This window comes from Diplodia seriata, assembly GCF_021436955.1.
Source record: "Diplodia seriata strain FDS-637 chromosome Unknown scaffold_1, whole genome shotgun sequence".
NCBI classification, from domain to species: domain Eukaryota; kingdom Fungi; phylum Ascomycota; class Dothideomycetes; order Botryosphaeriales; family Botryosphaeriaceae; genus Diplodia; species Diplodia seriata.
The window spans coordinates 963560-989098 of record NW_027117308.1 but is presented as its reverse complement, the minus strand read 5'-3'; the positions used below and the strand labels follow the sequence as shown (position 1 = coordinate 989098).

General features: G+C 58.1%; 4 protein-coding genes across 4 annotated transcripts; 1 reads left to right on the top strand and 3 right to left on the bottom strand.

Moving 5' to 3' along the window:
- Positions 1 to 2135: 2135 nt before the first annotated feature.
- Positions 2136 to 7329, bottom strand: SLS55_000300 (uncharacterized protein; the record flags this gene model as incomplete). The annotated part of the gene is made up of 3 exons (XM_066771813.1): positions 2136 to 4967; positions 5027 to 6677; positions 7295 to 7329. The coding sequence occupies 3 exons, from the start codon at positions 7327 to 7329 to the stop codon at positions 2136 to 2138; spliced, it is 4518 nt and encodes a 1505-aa protein (XP_066637092.1).
- A 5849-nt stretch (positions 7330 to 13178) lies between these two features.
- On the top strand, positions 13179 to 15113 carry sif3 (Sad1-interacting factor 3; the record flags this gene model as incomplete). The annotated part of the gene is made up of 3 exons (XM_066771812.1): positions 13179 to 14544; positions 14661 to 14846; positions 14929 to 15113. 3 exons carry the CDS (start codon positions 13179 to 13181, stop codon positions 15111 to 15113), a joined length of 1737 nt encoding a protein of 578 aa, XP_066637091.1.
- Positions 15114 to 16423: 1310 nt separating this feature from the next.
- RAX1 (Bud site selection protein, Revert to axial protein 1) lies at positions 16424 to 17647 on the bottom strand (the record flags this gene model as incomplete). Its single annotated transcript, XM_066771811.1, has 3 exons — positions 16424 to 16672; positions 16722 to 17436; positions 17487 to 17647. 3 exons carry the CDS (start codon positions 17645 to 17647, stop codon positions 16424 to 16426), a joined length of 1125 nt encoding a protein of 374 aa, XP_066637090.1.
- Positions 17648 to 23745: 6098 nt separating this feature from the next.
- MST1 (threonyl-tRNA synthetase) lies at positions 23746 to 25140 on the bottom strand (the record flags this gene model as incomplete). Its single annotated transcript, XM_066771810.1, has 1 exon — positions 23746 to 25140. One exon carries the CDS (start codon positions 25138 to 25140, stop codon positions 23746 to 23748), a length of 1395 nt encoding a protein of 464 aa, XP_066637089.1.
- Positions 25141 to 25539: the final 399 nt, after the last annotated feature.

The following is a 25539-nucleotide window of genomic DNA, read 5'->3' as shown; positions in this document are numbered from 1 at the left end:
CCCCTGATTCCCAGGCACTACTGCTTACTCCTGCACGAGCTGTGTGTGTGAGGGGGGGCGGCGGTAGGCTGTCACCGCCGCCGTCTTATACGCATGAATCCCTATCTGGGGGGTATGACGCACGTTGCGGGCGGCCGTAGGGTTGGGTTGTGGCTCTGTTCGTATTCTGCGTTGTCCGGAGGAGAGGTCGGCCAGTCAGACGCGCAGTAAGCCTCGCCGGCTGCACGTACCTGCATGCCGAATTGCTGACGGGCATAACTTGTATATTACAGAAAAGCACGCACCTCCGGACAATCCTACGGCTGTAACAGCAGCACCACCTCCCATTCTCCGATGTCCGAAGGGGCGAGGGAGGAATGCTCTGGAGCCTTTTTTATCCTTTCCGCCACAGCCTTGCTGCAGCCTGGCAATCGGCCGTGCAGAAGAACTGCGCTACTCGGGTCCCGTCGCTCGAGTCTGGGCAGCGCTATTTGCCTTTAGCTCGCGTCCCCAGCATTGGTGGTGGAAGCTTCCGACCTCCCTTCTCAAAGCGTCCTGTTGCAGCGCCTGTCAGCCCGAGCCTACACTTCCCATCCGCCCAGTCACACGCGCCCAACAAAGAGCGTCCGATAGGATTCATGTAGCTTAGGGTTCCGCCCATGGTACCGGTAGGTCGGAGATAGCAATCGCCGACGGTTATCCAATCGAGGTTGCCGGTCCCGGAAAGTGGGCACATGAACAGCGACTCGGACTTCACTTCAAGCGCAATCATGCTGGTCGACCGAACCGCATCCCAACTCCAGCTGAAAAAGCTCAGGGTGACGATCAGATAGGAAGCCAAACCAGCGATAACCACGACATGCCTCGAGTGCGTCCACAAATAGGCTCATCGGTCAGGACCCCGCCTTAGCTGATTCTTTCCTTGTCGTCCGGGTTACCCTCTCCAGCCGTAGGCTCCCCCTTCGCCCCGTGGCGTCCAATGCCCGTCGGTAGATAAGTGCTACAGATAGCAGCACCATCACCCCACCTGTAGCCCTTGTTGCAGGCGCGCGCTGACTACATGAAGCAACCCGATTAGGGCAATCACCAACTCCCTTGCTTTCTTTTTGCGGACGACGACAGCACGACAGCACCTCGGTCGTTACGTGCTGTCATCGGAATGATGGATCTGACGTCGTCGGGGCTCCACACCTGCTGCAGCTTTTTGTCGCCGGATAACGAATCTCCCAGGGTGAGCCGGGGGCGTCGTGGTCCAGTCAAGCCATGAGGGCGGCTGCCTTCAAGACGTGAGGTCGGGGCCTCCTTGCAGATGAGACTCGACCACTCACATACAACCCTGGCTTCAGCTTTCCACGATCGGGGACAGACCGGATAAACGAACCGAATGTGGCATGCGTGTGTGTGTGTGTGTGTGGGTCATGGTTCTTTTGCCAGGAAACAAAATTGTCTTCGTGAAAAAATCAGTTGTCCCAACTTTTGTACACCGGAATAGTCTCTTTCGTACTATCATGGCCGTTGCCGCGGAAAAGGGAAGAAAGAGAAGAAAGAAAAAAAAATAGCTGACGAGAGATGTGCCGCCCAATGAACCGAGACGTCGTGAAGCTAAATGGTCGCTTTCGATAACCCATGATCTCAACGAAAACCGAAAGCCGAAAGATATGCATATAGCAAAAAGACGCCAGCGTGCTTGCGGAAGAAAAGGAGAAAGCAAATGGCTCAAAAAGTCCGACAATCAAAATGACTAGCCAACCGCGCCTCCACCGGGGGTATGGTGTGTAAACTGAACATAAGCGAAAGTGAATCTCTACAGGGCAAGGATACTAAACATATATCTCCTCTAAACCAGGTCCAAGAAGGAGAGAGCGGGGGAAAAAAAAGCCAGTAAACCATGCGAAACAAAAACCAAGAGTCATCAGATGCAGCATGCCAAACCCGTTAAACCGTAATCATGTGAATCCCGTGTCCTTCTTTCTTTCATTTCCTTCCGTTCGTGTGTGCGTTGCGTGCCCTTGGGCCGCCCCTCCAACTTCTAGATGCGCCTTGCCGCGAAAGCGAAAGTCTCAAATAAAAAAGAAAAGGAAAAAAAAGGGAGCCCATAATGCTACAATCCCTCCTCTTTTACAACCTGCCCCTTTTACCTCGCGAGTAATCCCATCTCAATTCTTGACCACCTCCTCCTCTTTCCCCTCGCCCGAATCCCCCCCTTCCACCTCCTCCTCCCCTTCCTTCGCCTTCGTAAACTTCCCTGCCAACTCCTCAATCTTCGGCACCAGCTCCGGGATCCTGAACGGCTTGCTCACGACGTCGTCCATGCCGGCCGCCATCAGCTGCGCAATCTGCGCCGCCCGCGCATTCGCCGTCACCGCGATGATGGGCACGTGCCCGATCAGCTTGCCGGCGTCCTCCCACTCGCGGATTGTGCGCGTGCAAGCCAGGCCGTCCATGACCGGCATCTCCTGGTCCATGAGGACGACCGAGAGGTGGAGCGTAGGCGGGGTGGTGTTGTTGGTGGTGGTGGCCGACTCGCCGCTGCCGCTGCCGCTGCTACCTGAGGCCGACGGATTGTTGTTGTTGGCGTAGTGCGTCGAGGTGCGGAGCAGGTCGAGGCATTCGCCGCCGTGGTTGGCCACGTGCACGGTGAAGCCTTGGTTCTTGAGCTGCTTCTGCAGCACCTTCTGGTTCACCAGGTTGTCCTCGACGATGAGCACCGTGATGTCCTTGCGGTTGCCGCCGTGCGGCGTCGTCTGGTTGTTCTTGCCGCCGGCGCTCGTCGGTCGTCTCGGCACTGGCGCGGCGAAGTCCCTGGTCTTGATGATGGGATCCTGCGGCCGCTTGTTGCGCGGGTCGCTGGTCGCTCGCGTCAGGCTGACCGGCAGCGGCTCGACCGGGTCGGCGGGCGGGCTGCTGCGGCGGGCCTTGACGTAGAAGGCGAAGGTGCTTCCTTTGCCCGCTTCCGACGACACGCCGATCTCGCCGCCCTGCAGTTCGGTGAGCTCGCGAGAGATGAATAGGCCGAGACCGGAGCCGCCGTATTGCACGTGCGTGCGGGGCGAGGCTTGAGAGAAGCGCAGGAAGAGCAGCTTCTTTTCCTCCTCATTGAGGCCGCGGCCGGTATCTTGCACGGCGAAATGCACGTATATGTCGTCGCCTGTCCCCCAGTCGTGGCTCTCGGTCATGTCTACTCTCTTCGATCGCGTTGGGAAGTAGTTGACGAGTCTGTTCTCTAGCTTGGAGAACTTGACCGTCGATGCTGCGATGGTTACTTTGATCGTCCGTTTGGCCTCGGTCGTGGTAAACTTGATCGCGTTCGTCGTGAGGTTGATTAGCACCTGCAACACACGGGATGGATCCAGACGGACCCAATCAACGCCGAGCTTGTTGAAGGATTCGTCCACTATAAACTCCATCTGAATGTCGGCCGTCTGCAGCTCTCCCTCGAACATCTTCAGCGCGCGTTGAACGACAGTCAGAGGTTGGACATCGACAGGCGTGACGAGAAGCATGGCAGAGTCGAGCTTGCTCAAGGTAAGAACATCATCCACGATGCGCTTCTGATGCTGCGCACAGAGCGCAATGGTTTGGGCAGCATCGATGCTGTTACTGACGAGCTCCTCTTCGATCACCTTTGATCCGCTTTGTCTGAAGTCGAGCAGAGAGGAAGAGATTTCGTCGGCGCATTGCAGAATGGCGCTCAGGGGGTTCCTCATTTCATGCGAAGTGATATCGATGAAGTTTTCCTGTTGCCGTTTCAGCTCCACAGCCTCCTCCATTTTCCTCTTTTGGAAGCCCTCGGCCCACTTCTGCTGGCTGATGTTTGTGATTGTTCCAAAGACACTCTTGAGAGTACCCTGAAGGTTCTTCTCCGGGTAAGCGCTGAAAAGGACCCAGGTGTCGGTGGAATTGCCGTTTCTATCTTCCCAAGGTGCCTTGAAACGGAACTCGGCCGTGACAGCCTCGGTCTTCTCAACCAAGGTATTCCACAGACTTGCGACCATTTGCTGGTCCTCGGGTTTGACTGCATCTATCCATTGATCTGTGCTGGCCGTGTCCTTGTGCACTCGGGATATCTCGTACCAAGTGTCGTTGCAGTAAATGATATGACCCTCCGAATTGGCAATGAAAAGGCCGGCCGGTGAAAACTCAGCCATACGAGTGAACCTCGTCTCGCTGTCTCTTGCTTCCTGGGTCCTAGCGGCAAGCTGTTCGGACAACTCCATTCGGTCCATCGCAGCTAGTTTCGCAGCTCTTTGACCCCGACGAATCTCCTCCTCGAAAAGAACCACCGACGCCAGGGACGTGGCAAGCTGTCGGCTCAGCAGTTGAACAAATAAGTTGTAGTCATCGTCGTAGGGCCGCCTCGGATTCACACCAAGGACCAAAAACCCCAGTATAGACTCCCCGGTCGTCGGATGTATCGGGCAAACCACAATGGATCGTACGGGGTCGTCGAAACCGCGGCCTCCGGTCCCTTCCATCATCTCCTCAGGCAGATCTCCGCTCCCGATCTCCAGCAAAACCGGCTTATCCGTCTTCATGACCTCCCGTAGCACAGGCGCGAAGCCATCCATGCTCGTCTTTAACTCCAACTGGTCCGGTGCACACCTATGGCCCGCTGGTACGCCCATTGAGCCTTCTAACAAACACTGCTTCGTACCGAAAACGCTGCTGGAATGCATCGATGATGAATCGCTGTCGGAGTCGTCCGCGACCGAGTATAGGAGCACAAATGGCGTGTCATATTCATTGCTCGCTAGCGCCTTCATGACTTGGTCCCAGAAGGATTTTATGTCACGGGCAGCAGCGGTCCGCTCGCCGACTTCGCGGAGAGTGAGCATCCGTCTCTCCGCAATCTTCCGTCGAGTCTTCTCAAATGCCGGATTGTAGAGGCCCATGACGGTCCCGTCGCCTCCGATCATGGGAATAATTGCCCAGGAAAAGTACGTCTCTTCAAGGTAGTTGCTTCGCTTAATAAAAAGGCAATCGTCGTCCTGGAAGGGGCGGGTTAATTTTTGACGGAAGCTGAGGAGACCACCCGCTACCAACTCACCTTCATTGTGGCCTGGCCGGTAGTCTTTGCGCTAGCGAACACATCCTTAACATCCTCCCAGATTTCCGCCCAAGCGTCTTTGTAGCTTTGGCCCATCAGGGTCGGGTGTTTTTGGCCGGCCAGTAATATGTATGCTTCGTTGTAAATTGCTACAAGGTCTTCTCCCCAGTACATGGCCGCAGGGTGCGGGCTGGCCATGATCAAATTACACATTTGCCGCAAGTCGGCTGACCAGAACTCGATTGGCCCCAGGGGGGTGGATGCCCAGTCAACACTGCGCGCAAACTGGATATGCTTGGGAAGATTGGAGTCGATGGGCAGGCGCGTCCAGTCGAAGAAGCCAATCTCTTTCCTGGAACTCGGGTCATTAAAGCTTTCAAATGAATCAACGGTGCCGGCAACAGCAGCGCGGAGTACGCACTCATTTGTTATCGACGGATGGGTGGCAAAGGCGGATGCATCTGCAGAGGATCCAAAGAGGCGTCCGGTCAAGCCAGCCGGGGTTTGCGGGGCCTCAACCAACTCGCCGGCCGTGGTCCTGGTCGTAGCCGTCGTCATGGTCCCGGCCGTCTGGGGGGTGCTGGGCCTGTCGGGTGAAGGGGCGCCTGCAGCGAAGCCAAAGTAATCGGTAGCATCCGACTCGGTACTCGGCAGTACCACGCCTTCGGAATCAGCAGGGCCAAGCTTCTCCCCCCTTGCAAGCCGCCCTGCAGACGAAGGCTGCTGCGCCGCCACCGAGCTCGGGAGAGACGATGTCGTGGTCGGGGTGGGCGAGGCCGCGTAATTGCCACTGATGACCCGATACTTCTTGCGGATCGTGTATATTGTCCACGACAGGCCGCCGTAGAGCATGCCCGGAATGCAGACGTCTAGAGACTCGCCGTGCACGACGGCGCTCAGGACCCATGTCTTGAAGTGGGTAAAGGCCTTGAAGGTGGCGGAGTCCTGGGAGCCATGCACGACTTTGCCGCTCACGAGGTCGAGAAGGCCGATGCTGGCGCGCAGAGCTGAATTGGCGAACACTACTTGAAAGTATCCCGGGCCGTAGTTTGTGGGCTCGCCCAGATCCACAATGAACGTCGGCCGCCCATCCTGTTCCAGCAGCTCTCCAATGCCAATGTTGGTGAGCGCGCGAGGCACATCGGGCCTCTCGCGGATCTCGGGCGACGCGGGCGGCAGGCTCGAGCGATCGACCGATGTGCGGGTCGAGGGGCTCGAGCCAGCATACGTGCCGCGCGCCAGAGTCACAGTCTTGATGCCGCTGTCCTCGCGCGCATTGCTCAACATCCTCGCGGCGGCCTCGGAGCTCGAGAAGCGAGCGGGCAACGGCGGGCGCGCGCGCTTGGAGTGCGAGAAGAAGAGCGGCGACGGCGGCTGCTTGCGGTCGAACGACGGCGCGGGCAAGTCGAAGGAATCGAGCGTGTGGCGCGAGCGCTTCTGGAGCTTGCGGCGCTTGTGCAGAGGCTCGTTGTGGGCGTGCTTGTGGGCCGGGCCTTGCTGCGGCAACAGGCGCTTCTCAGCAGGCCTCGAAGGAGCGACGAATGAATCAGCGACTGACTGGCGGCACGGCGGCGGGTTCACGGGACCGGAGGGCGGCTCTGGATCAGTGGCATGCGGCTGCGCAGCCAGCCATGCGGTCGCGGCTTTGGTACTGGGCGGCGGGCGAGGGCGGGAGCGGGTTGGGCGGTGGCGGGGCTCGGGGCTGGACGAGGGTCGGTGGTCGCGCGGCAGTCCTGTGAAGATTGATGGCGGATCAATCATAGAGTCGCAGTGGGGGAGGAGGGCGAGGGCCGCGTCGCATGCCTCCGCCGGGCAGCAGCACGAGCAAACAGGCCGGAGGAAAAGAGGCAGTCTAGTGTGTACAGCGCAGCAGGGGTGCCGCGTGCGCGATGATGCGGTGGCGGGCAGCGGGTGGAGCGGGCGCAGGCAGGCTCGGGCAGCGAGGCAGCTCCGGGCGGTGTTGAGAGGACTGGGGAGAGGGCGCCGCGGAGGCGCGTGCTGGGCTATGGGCGTGGGTTTTGGGCGTGGCGCTCGGCTGGGCGATCGACGAGTTGCTGTCGCTCCCCAGATGGATCTACGCCGGAGTTGCGAATCCAGGCCCTTGCCACTCCACCTGTCTCAGCTCCCGCTGCGTCTCCGCCGGCGCCACGCCTTGCTCTTTCCGGCCTCGACGCTGACCTGCACCCGCCCCGCCCAGCGCCAGCCGGCCACAGCTCCGCCGGCCTGCGTCACCTGCTGGGTCAACACCGAACCCGCATCACCACTCACCCGTGGCGCTCCCTGCCACGCCGCGCCTTGACCATGTTTCGCGACCTGCGTCGTCGCCAATCGCCGCGCTTGAGCCTGTGTGACCTCGGGTTGCCCCGATCCGCGACCAAGAGACCTCATTGTTCGGCCTCTGTGCGCTGCCGCAACCGGTGCTCGGCGCCTTCTTCCTTGACGCTGCATCTCGGCCTCTAGGCACGGATGACTTATATCGCATGCTCTTGGCCATGCGACGTGACGGCCGAGGAAGAAGACGGCTTCCCGCCAAGAACATCTTCGAGCCGTCTCTGCCGGCGGCTTCGTCCCATCGAACAACGAACACAATGCGTGCACCGTTGCTGCAAACTTTGACGTTCGTTCAGCGTCGTTCAATCCCTATGTCGTCCGTTGTGCGTGTGTCGACGTCCATGATAAAGCCATGACCTCCTGTCCCGTCTTGGGCTTCTCATTGCACCGCTCCTCATTCCTTCGTCTGAGAGTGGTTCAAACAGTCAGACTTCGTTAACATGGCCAGAGATGATGACCTCATCGATGAGGACCAGAACCCCATATACCGGGACAACTTTCCCGACATAGAGCCACGGCACGATGCGGCGGATCTCAAGGAGTTTAGCGAACGTGCCATCATTGCAGAGCTCCATAGGGTGTAGCTCGCTCAGGGTGTAGCTGTTTCTGCGGATGTGACTAAGGACGATGCCATTGCTCAGCTTCTGGGCCCGTTGTACCGACCATGTTTGAACTGGTTGCGCCGTCGGTGCGGAGACCTTGGGCTTGACAAAGCCAGTCCTGCGTGGAATCTCAGAAAGGCACTGGACAGAAGGCACCGAGACGATCAGTTTGTACCCGAGTCTCAACTATGGACGCCGCAGGAACTTCTCAAGCTCTGTAGCTTCCGCGGGCTTGGAGGCAGTGTGGATAACCCTGCTTCCCTCCTATACCGACTTTTGAAATACGAACTCTCCGTAGCTCAGGATCGACCTCAACAAGACAATCGATGTGAGCTGGACTGGCGGATGATTTACTATCAGGATCCATGTTACTTCCCTGCTCCTTTGCCTCGGGCGCTGCAAGGTAATCCTGAACTTCCCTTTTTGATTCCTTGCTGACCAAACAATAGATGCTTATAACTCCCTGCATCCCCATCAGCAGTATGCACCGCGAACAGAAGCATACATCGGCATCGGTCATGCTTCTTTTGTTCGGCCGAGGACTAATTAAGAGAGCATGGAAGTACATTTGGAGAGCGAACCCAATTTGACCGGCTTTGAAGGGCACCACGAAAAAAATTGGACGCAGGTGGTCCCTTTAGACGGCCTCCAGCACAAATAATGAAGAGGGATGAAGACCTTGTTTCGATCCTTTGCAGAAGCCTATGGCAGAAACTGGCGCCGAGTCCAGGCAGATGTTCAATCCCTTTGGATTTATGCAATGGACCCAAGACGAGCCGCGCGTAGTATAAGACCGTTGAGGGCCAATTACGTGGCCATCCAGCGAAGGCTGCTATACGAACGCCTGGATACTTCCACGAGACGCTAGGGCGAGCGCGGACGCCTTTTAGATCAGCTGTTCGATTGGAGAGTGGAAGGCACTATGAAAATGGTACAGCTTCTGGCTGATGCCTACAGCGTGGAGATCCTTGTCCACATTCCCCACCACCAGGAAGGGCGAAACTTCATATGGAAAGTCTTAAGTCGAGGAGGGCATGGACCTGAACACCGTCAGATCAACCTGGTGCACTACTCCTCCATTAATCGGTGGACGCACGTTCGTTATGGCGGAGATGATGAATTCGAGTATACCGCTCATTTGGAATTAGACCCTTTCACCCGTTTCCGCCGTCGTCCTGTTGTGGAGGATCCGCTCTTGCCACTCCCGCTACCCCGAGATTACGACGTTGAAGGGTCGGGGCCAAACTACATGCTGTCTGCTGAATGTAGACCTGCGTTCGGGGAGTACGCGATGAGCGATACACAATCGATGAGGGGGATATTGGGCGCGGTGCAGGAGGAGGTAGGGCGGGATGGTGAACCCGCTGAACCCTTTAGAAGGTTTGAGGAGGCAGTGCAGAGAGAATTAGATGCGGGGGATGAGCTTGATGACGGCGAGAGGGAGGAGATCGAAGGGATCCGAGCGACGTTGAGAGGAATGCAGGCGAGGATAGCTCATCTGTTCCAACACCGCGAAAGATTGGAGGCAGTGCGAGCAGAGCAATTTCGGGTGCGGTATGAATAACTACTGCAGATGACGGAGAGCGAAAGACTCGAATGGGAGAGGGCTTCCATGGAGCAGACTAGAATAGAGATGGAGGAAGCACGCCGGCAAGCCGGCTATGCAGAACCCCAGCATACAAATGGGGAAGGTGGTGCGACTGACAACCACAACGTCGAGCCCGGGGACGCGGAGGCGGATCAGAATGATGATCCCGCCGACAACAACAACAACAACAACAACAATAACAACGTCTTTGAACCCCAGCAGGCGGAGGTAGAGGCGGACCAGAACGATGATCCCGCCGAAGAGGCACTGAACCATGATTCCGACAACGACGGCACTATCGGAACCCGGCCAGGCCCCAGGTCCGCCACGAGGTTTTCAAACCAGCTCAGAGCAGGAGCAGGAGCGTGGACGCTGCCGCCGCCGCCCGAGTTGCCGCATGCAACGGGTGACGATGCGGCAGCACCGGCTTCCTCGACTCCGGTTGCACGGGTTTTGCGTCGCAGCCGACGACACGCCAGTCAACCTCCAGAGAGGGGAAGTATGTCAGAGGAAAGACTACGGGGAAGACTACCAGGACTACCGGAAAGAGGAGAGGAAGGAGGAGAGGAAGGAGGAGAGGAAGAACTACCGGAAAGAGGAGAGGAAGGGGGAGAGACAGGGAGTCCTTCCTTTCCCCCTTTCTCTCCTCTTGCCTCTTCTCCTCCAGGTGGAGAGGAAGGAGGACAGGCAGGAGGACGAGCGGGAGGACGAGCGGGAGGACGAGCGGGAGGACGAGCAGGAGGAAGGGCAGGAGGACGGGCAGGAGGACGGGCAGGAGCGCGTGGTCGTGGGCGTGGCCGAGGGGGTGCAACGGGAGGGAGAGGGAGAAATTAAGGGGCTGGTGCTGGGCGAAGAGCATTCAGATTTGGACCATGTGGAAGTGATGGCTATGGACGAGAAGGGCTTACCTCTGCTAAAGATAATAGAGCGTGATGGTGTAATTTTTCCTTTTCCCCCCAGCTGGCGAGCTCATTCGGCACGTCTTTCTTTCAGATACACACTCATTTAGAAGACTTTTGGCTTCTCTAGTCTATTGCCCGATAATAAAGAGTCAATTCCTTGAAACTTTGGCGTTCGTGTCCGCCCTCCTCTTCCTTCTTCATACTACCTACCGAGAAGCGTAAAACCTCATGAACTACCCAGCGTCTATCGCTCACTCACCACCGCCACAAAAGCCCCACAACGTCCCTTTCCACCCATACACCTGGCCCATCACCCCTCCAAACCCCCGTTCCCCCTCACTTGCAACCACCCACTCACTCCCCCCGCGCTACCCCGTCAGATTATACCACCCCGCCCACGGATCATCCCACCAGCCCTCGACCCCCGTCCACTCCATCCCCCTCGCCACCTCCGCCGCCACGCCCTCCCCGTACACCTCGCCCATCCACGCCAGCGTCGCGTCCACCCCGGCGCTCACGCCGCCGCTGCTCCACACCTTGCCGCCGCTCTCGTCCGCGCGCACCCACCTCGCACGCGGTATCCACGTCGCGTTCGGGCCGAGCGCGGTGGTGGCGGCCCAGGCGCGCTTGTTGGTCGTCGCGGACAGGCCGTCGAGCAGGCCGGCGCGCGCGGCGAGCCCGGCGCCCGTGCAGATGGTGAGGAGGGTGTGCAGGGTCGGGAAGGCGGTGGTGAGGTAGGTGAGGGTGGGGGAGAGTTGGGCGAGGGGGGCGCGGGTGCCGAGGCCTGTGGGGTTAGTGGTTTTTTCTTGTTGTTGCTGTTGTTGTCGTTGTGGAGGAGGGAGGGAGGGAAGGCCTACCGCCGGGGACGATGAGGACGTCGAGAGGGGGCGCGGTGGCGTGGGTATGGGTGGGGAGGACGGATTGCGAGAAATTGCTGTTGAAGAGATTCATGGCGGGACTGAGTGGCGCGGTGCTGACTGGGTCGAGGGTTTCGGCGATCTGGGGTTAGAGGAGCGGTCTGTTAGTGGACGGGTGGAGTGCAGGTTTACTGGTGAGTCGGGAGCTTACAAGGGCGAGGTTCATGGGGTGGCTCCAGGATAGAATGTTCAGGGCATCGAGCGGGCCGAAGACGTCGAGAGCCTGGAATGCGGGGAACAGGAGGATGCCGAAGTTGACGGGTTCTTGAGAGATAGATGTTAGTATGTTGAAGGGTTTGGGAGACTCGCTTTGTCTGCTTACTTGTTGAGTTGCTGAATCTGCCTTCGAGCCTGCTCGCCGAGACTGCGGGCCACCAGGCGGCATAACAAAAAAATACGAAACCGAAGACCGAGGATCTAAACATCTTCGCAAGCAATGAAATGAACGTTGTAAGGCAAAAAAAGGAGTTGAAGAAATATATTGTCCCTGACACTTTCCAGCCAAGCCCTCATTCGCTCTTACTAGAAGCCAAACCTTGCCGGTCCATCGGGCTCACGGAGCACCGGCACCATTATTAGAACATTGGAAGTAAACAGTTCAAAAGCAATGGTTGTCAATGTGAAACAAATGTCAATAGGAATGCATCCTTTGCCAATTGTGGCGTTACACCACTCCAGATCTGGCGGCGAGAGGTGGTTTGAGCACGTTTTATGGGAGGATTTGCGATCATGTATTGCTTCTGCGGATTCATATACCGCCAGTTCAGCGTTGGCGTGGCGTGCGGCAGAGCCGTTGACTGTCTGTGCCACGGCGTTTCCTGATTCGTCGACCCATACACCAAAGGATTTCGTAAACGCCGTCGGCCCGTCGGTCCCGGATCTGTCGTGTGTCGTGGATGCCCGCATGACCCGGTTGGTTTGCTATCTGACTTGGCGAGCTACTTCTCGCCGTAGCATTTTAGGCTAGGTAGCTGGAACTTTATTTGTTCCTTCATGGAAACGAGCCTTTTCAGATCTGGCTCTCCTGAAATCCATAGACGTGCCGATGCTGATTTGCACCCGTCACGAAGTTGTGAATGCGTTGCAATGCCAGCCCATGCCAGCACCTGAAAATAACGCCTATCGAACAAACCGAACACGCTGTTTGCCACATGTGTAACTCAACAGTTCAGGTCTTAAATATCGGGATGCGCTTGACCCATCCACCTTTCCAATTCAGTGATCGAATTGAATTGAATCGGTCTTGAGACTCACTGGCAAAAAGCCACAACGGCACTGTGGAAATGAAGCAGAGGAAAGAGACCACAAGAAAGCCTGCAAAGGACGACGAAGACCTGGCAAGCCGGGGAACCAAGGACCTCGAGGGTCTGTATGGTCGGCCGGGATGGAGGGCCATATTCCAATTCAGTGATGGCGAGGAGCCAGAGCAAGTGTCAAGCCGTCCAAAAGAAGCACCGGCAAGGAAGGGAAGCGGCGGGCCGAAGTCGTCGTCCGATCCTGCGCAGTAGGGGGGTCGTTTTCATTTCCAGCAGCTATCATTAGAACACTGGCGGGCAGGCGGCATTGGACCAATTGATGGCAGATTCGTATGAGATTGTGTTCAATGGCTGCATGAAGACCAGCGAGGAAGGCGGGAAGAGATGAAGAAGCTCGGCAGGCAGGCCGATGACGTTCGCAGCCCTGCAACACCAAAGCTCCCACGACACCGCCGAAACCCACATCCATTCTTCGCCCAGCCCGCAACAACACCGCGCCCTCCCACGCCTCCCAATCCGAGGCCGCCGCCTCCGACCCTCCTCGCACCGTCCGGCAATGGCGTCCACGACATCAGCGAAGCCCAAGCGCGGGCCCACCGTGCTCGTCACCGACGCCCGCGAAGTCGCCCAGCAACAACGCCCGCAGATGGCCCCGCGCACCTCGACCACACGCCTGATCAGCGTCGACAACGTCCTGCAGTACGCCTCCGAGATCCCCTCGGGCCAGCGGCGGGGGCCGGTCCCGGAGCGGCCGCGCCACACGCGCACCCCGTCGGGCAGGCACCCGCTCGACCCCCGGCTGAGCGGCCGCCTGGCGCCGCAGTACATGCCGTCGCGGTCGAGCAAGGTCAGCGAGAAGCTGGTGCTGCTGCCCGAGGCCGACGAGGAGGACCTGCCCGAGGAGGAGCTGCTCGACGGCTTCCGCGATGACGAGGACCAGGGCCCCCCGGACGACAACGAGCTCGAGCGCATCCGCAGCGAGCGCGCCGGCGTCAAGGAGAAGTCGTACGCCGAGCGCCTGCCCAAGGCCCGCCGCGCCGAGAAGCTGGCCCGTGTCACCGCCTATTGCACCGCTCAGTCGTACAAGTTGCGCGCCACGGCCGACTTCGTCAAAAACCAGCACGCCGCCCGCACGAAGCTGTATGACGATTGCCTGTACACCGTCTATCATCTACCGCTGTTGGGAGGGCACGATGGCTACCGCGTTCGCAGCAGTCCGGTGTTGAAGAGCCCCGGCGGGAAGAGCGTGCTGGACGAGGAGATTGAGCGGAACGAGAACAGGGAGTACCACGAGGGCTATTTCGGAGACAATGAGCGCTACGGTATAAGAGCACACGAGGAGGGAGAGTCTCCCAGCCAGAGCCCTCGCAATGGCAGCGTGTCGAGGACGTCGGAGGACATGTTCGAGTCTCCACGCTCTCCGCATCGCGACGGTTCGCAGCGCTCAATGTCGCCGCCAAGGATTGCCCCCGACGCCCTCGGATTCGGCGAGATGTTCGTCTACTCCTACGGCGTCGTCGTCTTCTGGAATTTCACCGAACGTCAGGAGAAGGACATCCTGGCCGACCTCACCTTCTCGCAGTCCATCACCAACGTCGCTCTGGTCACGCGGCCGCAGCAGGAAGAGGACTTCGAGACCGAAGAGTTCCACTTCGAATACAACCCCGGCATCAGCCGGCCCCGTGTCTACAATGACATGATCACGCTACGGAGCGGAGACCATATGATCAAGTTGGCCATGAGCCATGCCATCGCCCAGAGCACCAAGCTGTCTTTCTTCGAGGAACGAATGGCGCAGATCATGATCAAGGCGCAGTACGTACCGCGTCGTTTAGCACTCACCGGAAAGCTGGGCATGCAGCGTGAGGAAGTCGTCAGCATGTTAGGACAGCTATTCGCCAGCAGAGTAGATGTCAACCTTTGTAAGTACAGACCATTCCTTTCGTCCGGTCGTCCAAACATCAAGAGACCTCCACATCCACATCCACATCAACTTCTCTCCGCTTTCTCGCTGACTCGCCTTTCCTCTTCCCCACAGCTTCAAATATGCTCGACGTCCCCAACTTCTTCTGGGAGTCCGAGCCCACGCTGCACCCGCTCTACGCCGCCATCCGCGAGTACCTCGAGATCAAGCCGCGCATCCAGGTCCTCAACGAGCGCTGCCGCGTCTTCCTCGACCTCGCCGAGATCCTGAGCGACTCCATCGCCGACAAGAAAATGACCCGTGAGTTTGACTTGCTGCCCTGCCCCCCCTTCCTCTTCACCCCCAACCAAAGGATCAATAGACTAAACGATTCCGTCTTCAGGCATCACCTGGATCATCATCGTCCTCATCATCCTCTCCATCCTCGTCACCTGCTCCGAGGTTTTCCTCCGCTTCGGCATCCTCACCCAGGGCAAGAAGAAGGAGTCGGCCGCAAACGCCGCCTTCATGGTCGGTGGCGGCGTGCCGTTGCCCATGTGCTCCCCGCGGGAAGACATGATGTTGTAATAGTAGTCGAAGTGACCAACAGGGAGTAGCAGCAGCAGCAGCAGCAGCAGCAGTTCCTTCTTGAACCGCATCCATCCCCGTTGCCTTTGCGGTGGTTGTCCGTGTATAGATTCCTCATGAATTGGACCCTCTTTTGTTTTTTTGGCGGTAGGGGAAAGAATGGAAGAAAGGTGCTTGTTTCGCATTGGGAAAAGGAAAGGGAATAGGGTGCAATGGCTCTTAGTTTGGTTTTCGGCGTTCTTGGGGAAAGCGGTCTCGTTCCATTTCCTTTTTTTGTTTTGTTTTCTTGACATGTTTAGTTATCCTTTTCGTAAACTTGAGAAAGAATCGGGCAGAGGCTGAATGGAATAAGGCGCTCTTGCTTTCCCTTACGCACGTCAGCCATCCTATGCGTGCATCACATCACCTACACGCGCGCGAATACCAGCGTAAAACGTTCGCTCAATGGTCTCGGGAGAGGGAAAGCGAGTTGGTAGTAGCCATTGATTGGATGTTGGTTTCTCCAGACTAGCACCAAAAAAAAAAATTCCCCCTTCCACTCCATCCGCATTCTTTACCGTTGCCGCAATCCATCCGGCACACTCCCCCATCATCTCTTCTCTCGGATTAAACCAACATCCATCCTCCCCAAACGCTGGCGAATTAAGCTCTTCTCCTCTCCTCGCCCCGCTTTCTTGCTCGGCGCGGAAGAGGGTGAGGAACAAAATCATTAAACCTCCCCACAGTTGAAGTGAAATAGAACCATGGCGACGTCCGAAGCATATCAAGAAGTAGTAGAGGAAAAAGAGGAATAATAAAGCCAGTCCGTGGTCCAGTGAGAATCAAGTAAGTGTCGTTCGTTCAGACGGGCGGACTGCGCCGAAGAGAAAGAAAAGAGGAAGGAAAAAAGGAAAAGAGAAGAGGATGAAAGAGGTTCGAGTACGACAGTAAAATACGACATAGAACCTTCCATCTGGGACAGTATAATGATTTCGAGGATATATGAAAAAAGGACTCCCGCTGAACGCCTGGTTTCGCCGCCGATGAAAAGACGAGCGGACAAAAGGACAATGAAAAGCACGCTCTCGGTGTGGCCGGCCGGGTGTCTCGAGTGGGTTCGGTCTGGCAACAATAACTCGAGTAAGGGTATAATTTACGAGAGAAAAATCAACTCGCAAGCACGCTGTAAGCCCATGCACTGAGGGGCAAGGAAAAGCGAGAAAGCAAGATAGCACGATCGCCAGTGCTGCGCTTTTTTTTAGTCGGAAGTTGAAGAAGCAAGAACACGACCAGGAATTCGAAGACCGCTACGGCGTGGGGCTTCGGCCGCATCATAGGCGCTTGCCCGGTACGAGGATGAACAACAGGCACAGGGCGGCGTCGGCGAGGATGATGATGAGGAGGACCATGATAGCGCGTTTCATGAGGAGCTTCTTGACGAATGGCTCACGAATCATGCCGAAACTGCCGAATGTCGTCTCACTGCGGCGAGCGAATACGAGCAGGGGGTCGAGCATGTACTGGTGTGATGCGAGCATGTAGACGCCAACGGTGAAGGGGAGGATGAGCTGGTGTTGGAACTATGTGTCAGTCTTGTGAGTACTCAGATCACAGAGGGAAAAGGCTTACCCAGCATCGGTTGCTTCTCGAGTGATTCAAGAAGATGAGCGTGAAAGCGGCCCAGAATCCACCAAACATAGCCAGCAAACCGATGATCATGCGAACCATCATGCTCGGAGGCACCAGGTTGCCAAAGGCCTTACAGCGCAGGAAGCCAGGGAAAGCATCACGCTCCATGGCCTGGTAGACGTAGTCCTTGGCAGTGTCGAAAACTTCGGGATCGTCACGAGCTTCGACCTCAATGTCATGGGTAATTCTGTCCAGAATGCTCTGCGGCAGAATGATCTCGCGCTCGGAGCCGGGAAGGAGGTAGGTGTACAAGATCTTCTCGGCAGAGGCGCGAATGTCGTTCCGGGTGACGGTGTGCTGGTCGGGAGTAGATTGCTGATTGCCCGACGAGTCTTGCATGGGAGATCCGCTAGCCTGCGAACCGGCCATGAAGCTCGGGCGCGGTGGATCGGTATTTGAGCGCGCGGAATCGGTGGTACCGACGCTGTTGTGAGGGGAATGGTGCCTGGCAACGTCTTCCTCGCGCAGGAAGGCCGAAAGACGCTGCTCGGGCGTAGTCTTCTCGTTGGATGGCCCGGCTTCGGTGACATTGTCCAGGATGGCGGAAGATCTTTTGCTGCCGGACTTCTCGAGCTCCGGGGTGCCGAACAGGTTGGTGCGACGCAGTTCGCGAACGTAGTGACGGCACAGGGCCATGTGTTGAGAAACATCGAGCCTGAGCACCCAATTAGCAGCAGCGCCAGGCGAGCGAGCAGCGCAGCCTACCAGAAATCCAGGTAATCGACGGAGCGCTGCTGGTCGCGCATGTAAATGTAGAAGAAGAACAGGTCGACGGGGGCAGAGGTCCTGCGGCTCAGCACCTCATAGAGGGTTGGCAGGCGGTCGCGGTAGACCTCGGGGCCTGGCGAGCTCGAGGGCGTCGTCATGGCGGCGGATCTCTATTTGTTGTCGCGTCACGGCGGCGCCAAGACCAGGCGGTGCTCGTCAGGCTGCGCGGCGCGAGAGCTGGCAGGTTCAAAGACGGTCGGTGGAGAAGGGAGGTGGGTGTTGAGCGTGTCGGGCGGAGCAGGTGTCCCGGCGGCAGGCAGTGTGCAGGTGAGACGGGTCGCGACGACGGCCTGTTGGAAATGAGGAGGTGAAAGCACGGAACGAGCGACGGTCGGAGCGAACGGAGGGTGGGCCTGGCCACGAGGAGAGGCCGCAAAACGGATCGCTGGGCAACGACAGGGCCGGGAGGGCGATTGCGAGCTGCGGCGACGACGAGAAGTTGGGTGTTGCTGAAGGAGGGAAGTTCGCAGCCGCGAGCGACGGTCGTGTTCGGTGGGCGCGCGCAACGGGTGGCCCGCCAAGCCGACTCATCTCGCGACCGCTAGGTTCGGCCAGCGAATGACAGGAGGCGCTGGCGCCCCTAGCCTCCCTGCGTGCGCCAACCCCAACACCTTGCTTCATCTCGTCGCCGTCCACTGCCTCTGATGACGCGCCGCCAGCCCGAAGGCCCCTGCCCACTCGCTTGCCTTCCCGACCCGACCCCAGGGCTGCACCCCACGATAGCCTCACTGCCTGGACCAGCTTGATTGCCATCTTCCAACTTATCCGCGACGGTACATGGACTTCGGCGCGATCCAATTGCCTGAGGCCACCCCGCATGATCGGCGCTGCGCATATTTCGTCGTCCTTCCACCATCATGTCCCTTGGCTCGCAGCCCGCATGGCTTTCGCTACTTCTGCGTCGCTCATGACTGTCCCGGCGCGCTAGGATCTGTGTGCTCCGTAGTCACGTGCGACGCTGGTTACATGCGGGAACAGCAACCCGCCTGACCCCGTTGGTCAACTGGATGTCGTGGCCCCGATGGAGCTAGAGCCAGGGCTCCACGTGAAGAGTGCCACACCTTGAAACGACTTCCACGCCCCGAGACATGAGGATAGATGAGCCGGGCTGTAGTGTTCTCGGCCATCTGCTTGTTGTCAGACAGTAGCCAAGTATGGCTGAACCATGGCGCTTGGCAATCTCTCCTGGTCTTCCCTGGCATACTTCGCCGTGTGTAATCGCTTCTCCCGGCTGAGACACCCGGTTTTCGCGGATGCTTCGTCCGTCCGCCGTGGCAGGCACACATGAACCCTGAATGTTCGTCATTGTTGCGACAGAAAGTGGTCATAGCCGTCCTCGGCTCGAGCCTTCAGTATGCGATTCTCGAATGCGGTGTAGAGCTACATCCAATGACGGATCGATCGTGTGCTTCCCTCGCGGAACGGACTCCTGTAGACGTTTGATGTTGCTGCACCGCCCTCTCCACGACCGAAGAATCCACTCCGCTAGCCAATCGAACAGGACACGGACTGGAGACCCGCCAGGATCGTGGCTCTTCAAGATGGTGATTGGGCAACCGCTGTGCGAGAGACCTGAAGGAGACTGTCAGCGGTACCACCTTTTCATGATTAGGGAGGCTTCCGTCTGCCGTTCCACCTCCCTTTCGGGAATCAGCTGTACGGAGTCGTTTCCGACTCCCAGCCTTGACATGTCAGACTTTTTTCAACCTTACTCCTCCTTGCTGTGTTCCTCCAATAGACTGGTGAGTCTAAGCGAAGATACCTATGTCAAGAGTCTGGATCCGACGTATCCTCGTCGTCCTGTCAGCCATCAGACGAGTTTCTTGGCAGAAGTCCGTTTAAGTGACTCACAGGTTGTGACGGGAACCCTTTGGCAAGTCAAAAACTGCACTACCGCAAATCTCACCACCTCATCTCTGGCTTTCAGCCGGCCAGCCTGGGACTCGGCGTAGACGTCGAGTCAATTCCGTTGGCCCTGCAATGGCTTGCGAGCCAGCCATCACCGAACTGGTGTGTTGGACTCAGTGGATGTACAGGACGGCAGCCGTTATGATTGTCAACTTCGGAGGAACGGCCTGCTCCACGGTATTGAACATTGGCATCATTGGCATCCCTGCATCTGGAGCCTCACACCGCAGCTACACCTGGCTTCAGTGTCTCAGATGGCACCTCTTGGTCATCTGCGTACTTCCCATACATTATCGGCTCCTTGCGTAGTACTCTAGCCAGTGTTTCGACGAAGGGTGTTTTTAATCTCGCCGAAAATGGACGTGGTTATTAGCAGACCAAATGAGGTTAGAGAGCCATCACAAGGTTTCTATAGGGATTCGTTGAATGGATATGCTGGCTACGGCAACTATCCGACGCTCTGAGCCTCTTACTCGCCTAAGTTGCCACCCATCAGCGGCCCCTTTTTCGCCGGTCACATTCTCCGCGCCAATGAAAGAGGTGGGCTCGTCGTGGTGAGAACTACTACGTTCCGAGCATTAGCCCGGACCTTTTTCCCATCATGCAGTACACGTAAGTTCTCCGCAACCGGGACGGCAAATCGCCCCAGGCCCAATCACGAGAGGTCCTGCGGCGCGGAGGCGGCCTTCCGCTCCGCCCACAATCTTCACGGCGCGAGAGCCCGCCTCCGCTGCCGCGACGGCAAAGTCACGCAACCCGATCTCCCTCAATCATCCCACCGTGCCAGCTCGATTAACCTTCTCTGTTTCCGCCGCGGGGAATTTATGCAAGGATGACATTGCAGGCTTCCGAAAAGGTGAGGCCACAAACTCCAACTTCAATCGTAGCATGGAGGCGGGCGTTGCGTCCGAAGCCTGTGGCGCTGAGCGTCTCAGCCCCTCCCCGACCCAAGAATTCCAAGCATCCGAGAAGAGTGGTTCCAAGCGGGAAGCTACATCTATCGCGCCTTCCGCCCCGACTGTACACTTCTCCGTGCCTGTCCCACGTGAGGAGGCGAGGTGGTGCTTTCGACCCTATTCACGCGATCCCGGCAGACCATGGCCAAAGAATCTTCTTCTCGAGCTTTGCAGCCCATGGGTGTTGTTTTCCCCGGCATGACAATCGCACTAAACATAGAAACCGATTCAATAACAAATTCTCTCGATACCTGACTTCGACTTTCTTTATTGACGCCGTTAGTCCTTGTAGGCGAAGATGTGGCCGCGAAGTGATAGCCGTGGCATAGAGAGAGGGCATTATTTTTTTTGTGGGCTGATCAGCCACCCAGAAAGCTCCTCACACCGTTTGTTAGGGTTCCATTCCCTTTTGATCACCCCCACGTGAGCTGCAAGCATACTAAGCCAACAAGAGGTAGGTCGGTAGATCTTTGTCACAGGCAAGAAGCAATGTCGAAGGCAGTAAGAGCATTACATCCTCCGTAACTTGTCTCCATGAAGAGACTCTCGTCCCTCCTACTGAGTCAGATGCTCGAAGTGTGGGTCGTTTATGCCGTATTGCTGCTTTCGCAGGACCATGATCATATCTGTCACCTGCAAATGATAATAGCAGGGGAAAAGAAACACTATAAAAATGGTATAAAACAGAGGGAGGCCGAGGTATAAGAGTACTCGCCAGCAACGAAGTCACCTTGTCACCACGATCCCTTTTTACCCTTTGGGGAGGCCTGCATGGCGGCCTGGCGCAGCGGGTAAGGCCAAGTCTTACGAAGGGGTGCGCCACTTTTTCCGGCCCAAAGCCGAACCATCAAAGCCGCCTTTTGCGGACGCGCAGAGAGTTTCCGGCCATCCGACACCATTTCCTCCATCACAGGAATCCAAAAAACAATGTGGAGGTTCCAAAGGAGGCTGTCGAGCAAGGCTGCGGGACTCTCTGTCCCCAGAGGCTGGGAGTGCCTTGGGGGGCGCGCAGGGAGGGGGAGCATCGGGAACCTCTCCGACAATTGCTTCCCCATCGACGCATCGAGTTTGCAAAATCTCGATGCGGACTGGCCAGATGAGGATGAGGGCGCCTCGCCACGACGACCGACGCACGGAGACCCAGCCGGCCATGTTCGAACGTCTACGGCGCTGAGTCCCGTCGCCGTCTGCGCCTATCAGACCGGCGGCGGCTCGCCCCAGCGCGCCCATCGGATCGAGATTGGCCTTGCACAGCGCAGGTCTCACACAGCAGACGCGTTAGAACGGAGAGGGTCCGCGAGTCGGTTATTGGAAGGGGGGGTGGGGGGAGTTGTGGCGGATGGAACGGCAGCACCCGCTAGGCCAAAGGGCCAGAGGGCTGGCCGGATGCACATGCGCGGCCCTGTCAGATCGTGGCGTCTTAACCGCTTTCTGATGTCATCGGATTCATTTCACCAGCCGCTTCTTCTACGCGCATGCATGTCTTCGAGCGGTCGAGACCGTGTCCATGCCCTTCTCCGTCTCGCATTGTGTCCCGCCGGTCTTAGTTGCTGATTGGTCTCGTGGCCATCCCAGTTGGCGAAGCGAGTGCCGTCAGAGCAACACGGCTTTGTTTTTTTGTTCAGTGAGACGTTTCAAAAGCAACGCCGTCCGGGCTGATCGCTCTTTTGGCCGATTCGACCGGGCCTTGCGGTGCGTGATGCCGGTGCTGCGGGGTCCCGATTCCCGTCCTGCTCCATCGGCATTTGTTCAATAGGTAATGCGAATGAGGTCATTCGCGCTGCGCACCTGGCGACGTTTGCCCTGCAGAAGGCCGATGGACCACCCCCCGTTTCGCTGCCCGTATACAGATGGCTGCAGGCCACCGAGTAGAGTGCATCGTACTTCTTCAGCGCACAAAAAGGGTAGCTGGACTTCATGGGATGCGAAGGATCACCGTACCGCCTGCCGTTTCTCAGCGAGGCTTCTTTTGGCTTAAGCGCTAAGCGCCTACCACTGTTTTCCCCATGGCAAAGTGGAGCCACCCCTCAGCCGGAATCCCATACTGCAAAGTCAAATCCCACAATAACGCTCTGCTTTTGACCTGCAGTATTGCTGAGCTGTGCTACCATGGCGAAGCAATAGCACCCGATACTCCGCTCTCTAAGCTGGGTGTAGTATCTAACAAATAGCAGGCCGGTCTACAGGAGTCAGTCAAGTCTCTCGTTGCAATCCCACCTCCCAACGGTTATACCATCCTGAAGGAGTAGGCGGCGTATTCCCCCGGACTTTAGGTATGCTTCCATTACCCGTATGCGGTCAAGCCTGGAGCGGACAAAAATGGCGGCCAGTAAGAACTCCGCCACCCTCCTACTACTGTGTCCCGCCATGATGCGTGTGTGAGGCATATCTGGTAACTCCCCGCCCGGCACATCTAATAACCGCCTCATAAAATCAAGCTTTCTACCAGGTGCGCAAGCGCAGCCAAAACTCCCCAGTCTTCCCACCTCCCCACCACCACCAACATCCCCCCACCTCCACCGTAACCACACCGTCCGCGAGCCTGCCCGCCTCCCCAAAAATCCCCTAAAACACGAACAACTTCCAACGCAGCGGCCTCATTTCTCACCGCGGCGCCGCGCTCGGCCACCCAATCACCACCGGTAAAAACCCACGGGAACTAAATCGGTACACACGCCGCCGTTAGTTCGGCCAAGAAGAGACAATGGCCCGGAAACAAAGCAATGGAAATGAGGATTTCGAGATGTACGGCCGAACCGAGGGTAGCGGTCCAGGGTGGCTTCGGCGCGGGGCGGTAAGTGGTCGGCGGTACTCCCCTCGAAGCTCCCTGCTAATAAGTACCGGGTAGGGTTCCTGTTGTATAAGGACGTGGTGGGAGTTGGGCTCGAACATTGCTCTCCTCTTCGCGCCATCCCGCCGGCAATCTTATATCTCTCATCATGAGCAGAGGTAGGTGTAGGGCTTTCCTGCGGACGGTCTGGGATGGGACGGGAAAACGGTCCTTCTATGTGGCCGGTTCGGTCCTATGTACGATCCCCCGTCTTCGGCGACAATGCGGGGAATGGCCGTCAGATAACGATGACGGGTGGACGGCGATGGAAGGTGGCGCGATGCTGAGAAGCCGAAGCCGGAGGAGATCAATGAGACTCCTAGTGGGTGTCGATGGCATTCATATAGTACATTTTCCAATTGGCGGCAACCTCTTACACGTGCAATTCTTCCTTTGTCCTCGTTTCTGGACAGCAAGCGCACACTTCCACTGCCCTGCGAACCGCCTCTTTCTTTTTTTCAGTCAAACCCAAGCCCTTTCGGTCGAATTCACCACGCATGATTTACAAGTATCTGTCCATCAAGCCCTCAAAGTATTCCCTCACGGTTCTCGGCTCAAGCTCCACTCCCTTTCCTTTCGACAGGGGGGGAAAGTCCTTCCCCCCGATGGCGGGGTGGACGCGATGCAGCACGCCCTCAGCCTCCAAGACGTTTGGCTGGTTCCACACCTGCATCTGCACCTTGCCCTCCTGCATTTCCTTGGAGCCGACGACGAGGATGTGGTTGTAGCCACGGAAGCGCGCCTCGCGCAGCTTTTTGCTAATCGTGCGCTCCGTCGTGTCGACGTCGACCTGGACGGGCGGTCGGCCCAACGGCGCGGGCCGCATCGTCGCGTTCGCCGGCTTGTCCTTCGGCGACATGCCACTTTCCACTTCATCGTTCCGCTGCTGCTGCTGTTCCTGGTCCTGCGGGAGGCCGGCGAGGTCTCGCGCCAGCCGTTGCACGTGAGCGACCAGCTCCGGGTCCTGTGACACGCTAAGGATGATGGCGGGCCGCGGCGCGAGCCAGAACGGGTACTTGCCGTCGTAGTGCTCGATCAGGAGCGCGAGGAAGCGCTCGAGCGAGCCGAGGATGGCGCGATGGATAATGACCGGCGTGACGCGGCCCGTCTGGTTGAGCAGCTCCGGGGCCGTATCAGCGGTTACCGAACCCGTGCGTTCGAGCTCCGGCGCGGGTGCGGTGTAGAACAAGTTGAAGCGCTGCGGCAGCTGAAAGTCCAGCTGGATGGTGGCCGTCTGGTGCTCCTTGCCATCGCTGTCGCGCAAGATGATGTCAATCTTGGGCCCGTAGAAGGCGCCGTCGCCCGCGTTGATTGCCCACTCGCGCCCGCTGTCCTCCAGCGCCGCCTTCAGCTGGCTCTCGGCGCGGTCCCACTCCTCCGCCATGCCGATATAGTGGGCCTCCGGCCTCGTCGAGAGCATCAGCTTGTACGGACCGAGACCGAAGGTGTCGTAGACCATGCCAACGAAGTCCAAGGTGCGCTTGATTTCTTCTTGGATCTGCGACGGGCGGCAGAAAATGTGGCCGTCGTCTTGGTGGAAGCGGCGCACGCGCGTGAGCCCGCTCAGGGCGCCCGAGACCTCGTTGCGGTGCAGCGCGCTGAAGTCGGCGTAGCGGATGGGCAGGTTGCGGTAATTGCGCTTCTCGCTGGCGAACAGCAGGCAGTGGCCCGGGCAGTTCATGGGCTTCAGCCCGAACTCCTCGTCCTCACCAGCCTCAGCCGCTTCTTTCTGGCCGGTTGCACCGCGGCCTTGCACGGAGAACATGTCATCGGCATAGTTCTCCCAGTGGCCGGACTCCTCCCACAGCGACTTCTTGTACATGGTGGGAGTGATGACCTCGCGGAAGCCGAAGAGCGGGTATTGGGTGCGCAGAAAATTGGCAAGCTTGTTAAGCATGGCAGCGCCATTGGGGAGGAAGATCGGCGAGCCGGGTGAGTACCGCGACGTGGTAAACAGGTCCTGTTGGGTGCCTAGTTCACGGTGGTCGGCTGGCGGCTTTGGCGGATCATCGGTCGTCGGGTTTAATGTCTGCGCGGGCGGCGCGGGCCGCGGAGCTGAGCAGGAACACGCGCGGGTCCATGGCGCAGGGCGAGGAGTCCATTGAGAGCGCGGGGCCCTGGCGTAGCGAGCGATGTGCGAGAGGCAGAGCGGCGGTCGTCGAGCGGACATCGGGGCGGAGTGCTGGAGAAAAGCTGCGGTGGGACGGGAGTCAGTGCAGGGAGCTGCGGCTTAGCGCGTGGCGCGTGACGTGAGGCTGCCACGACATTCCATTGACGCGAAGCGGGCAAGACGTAT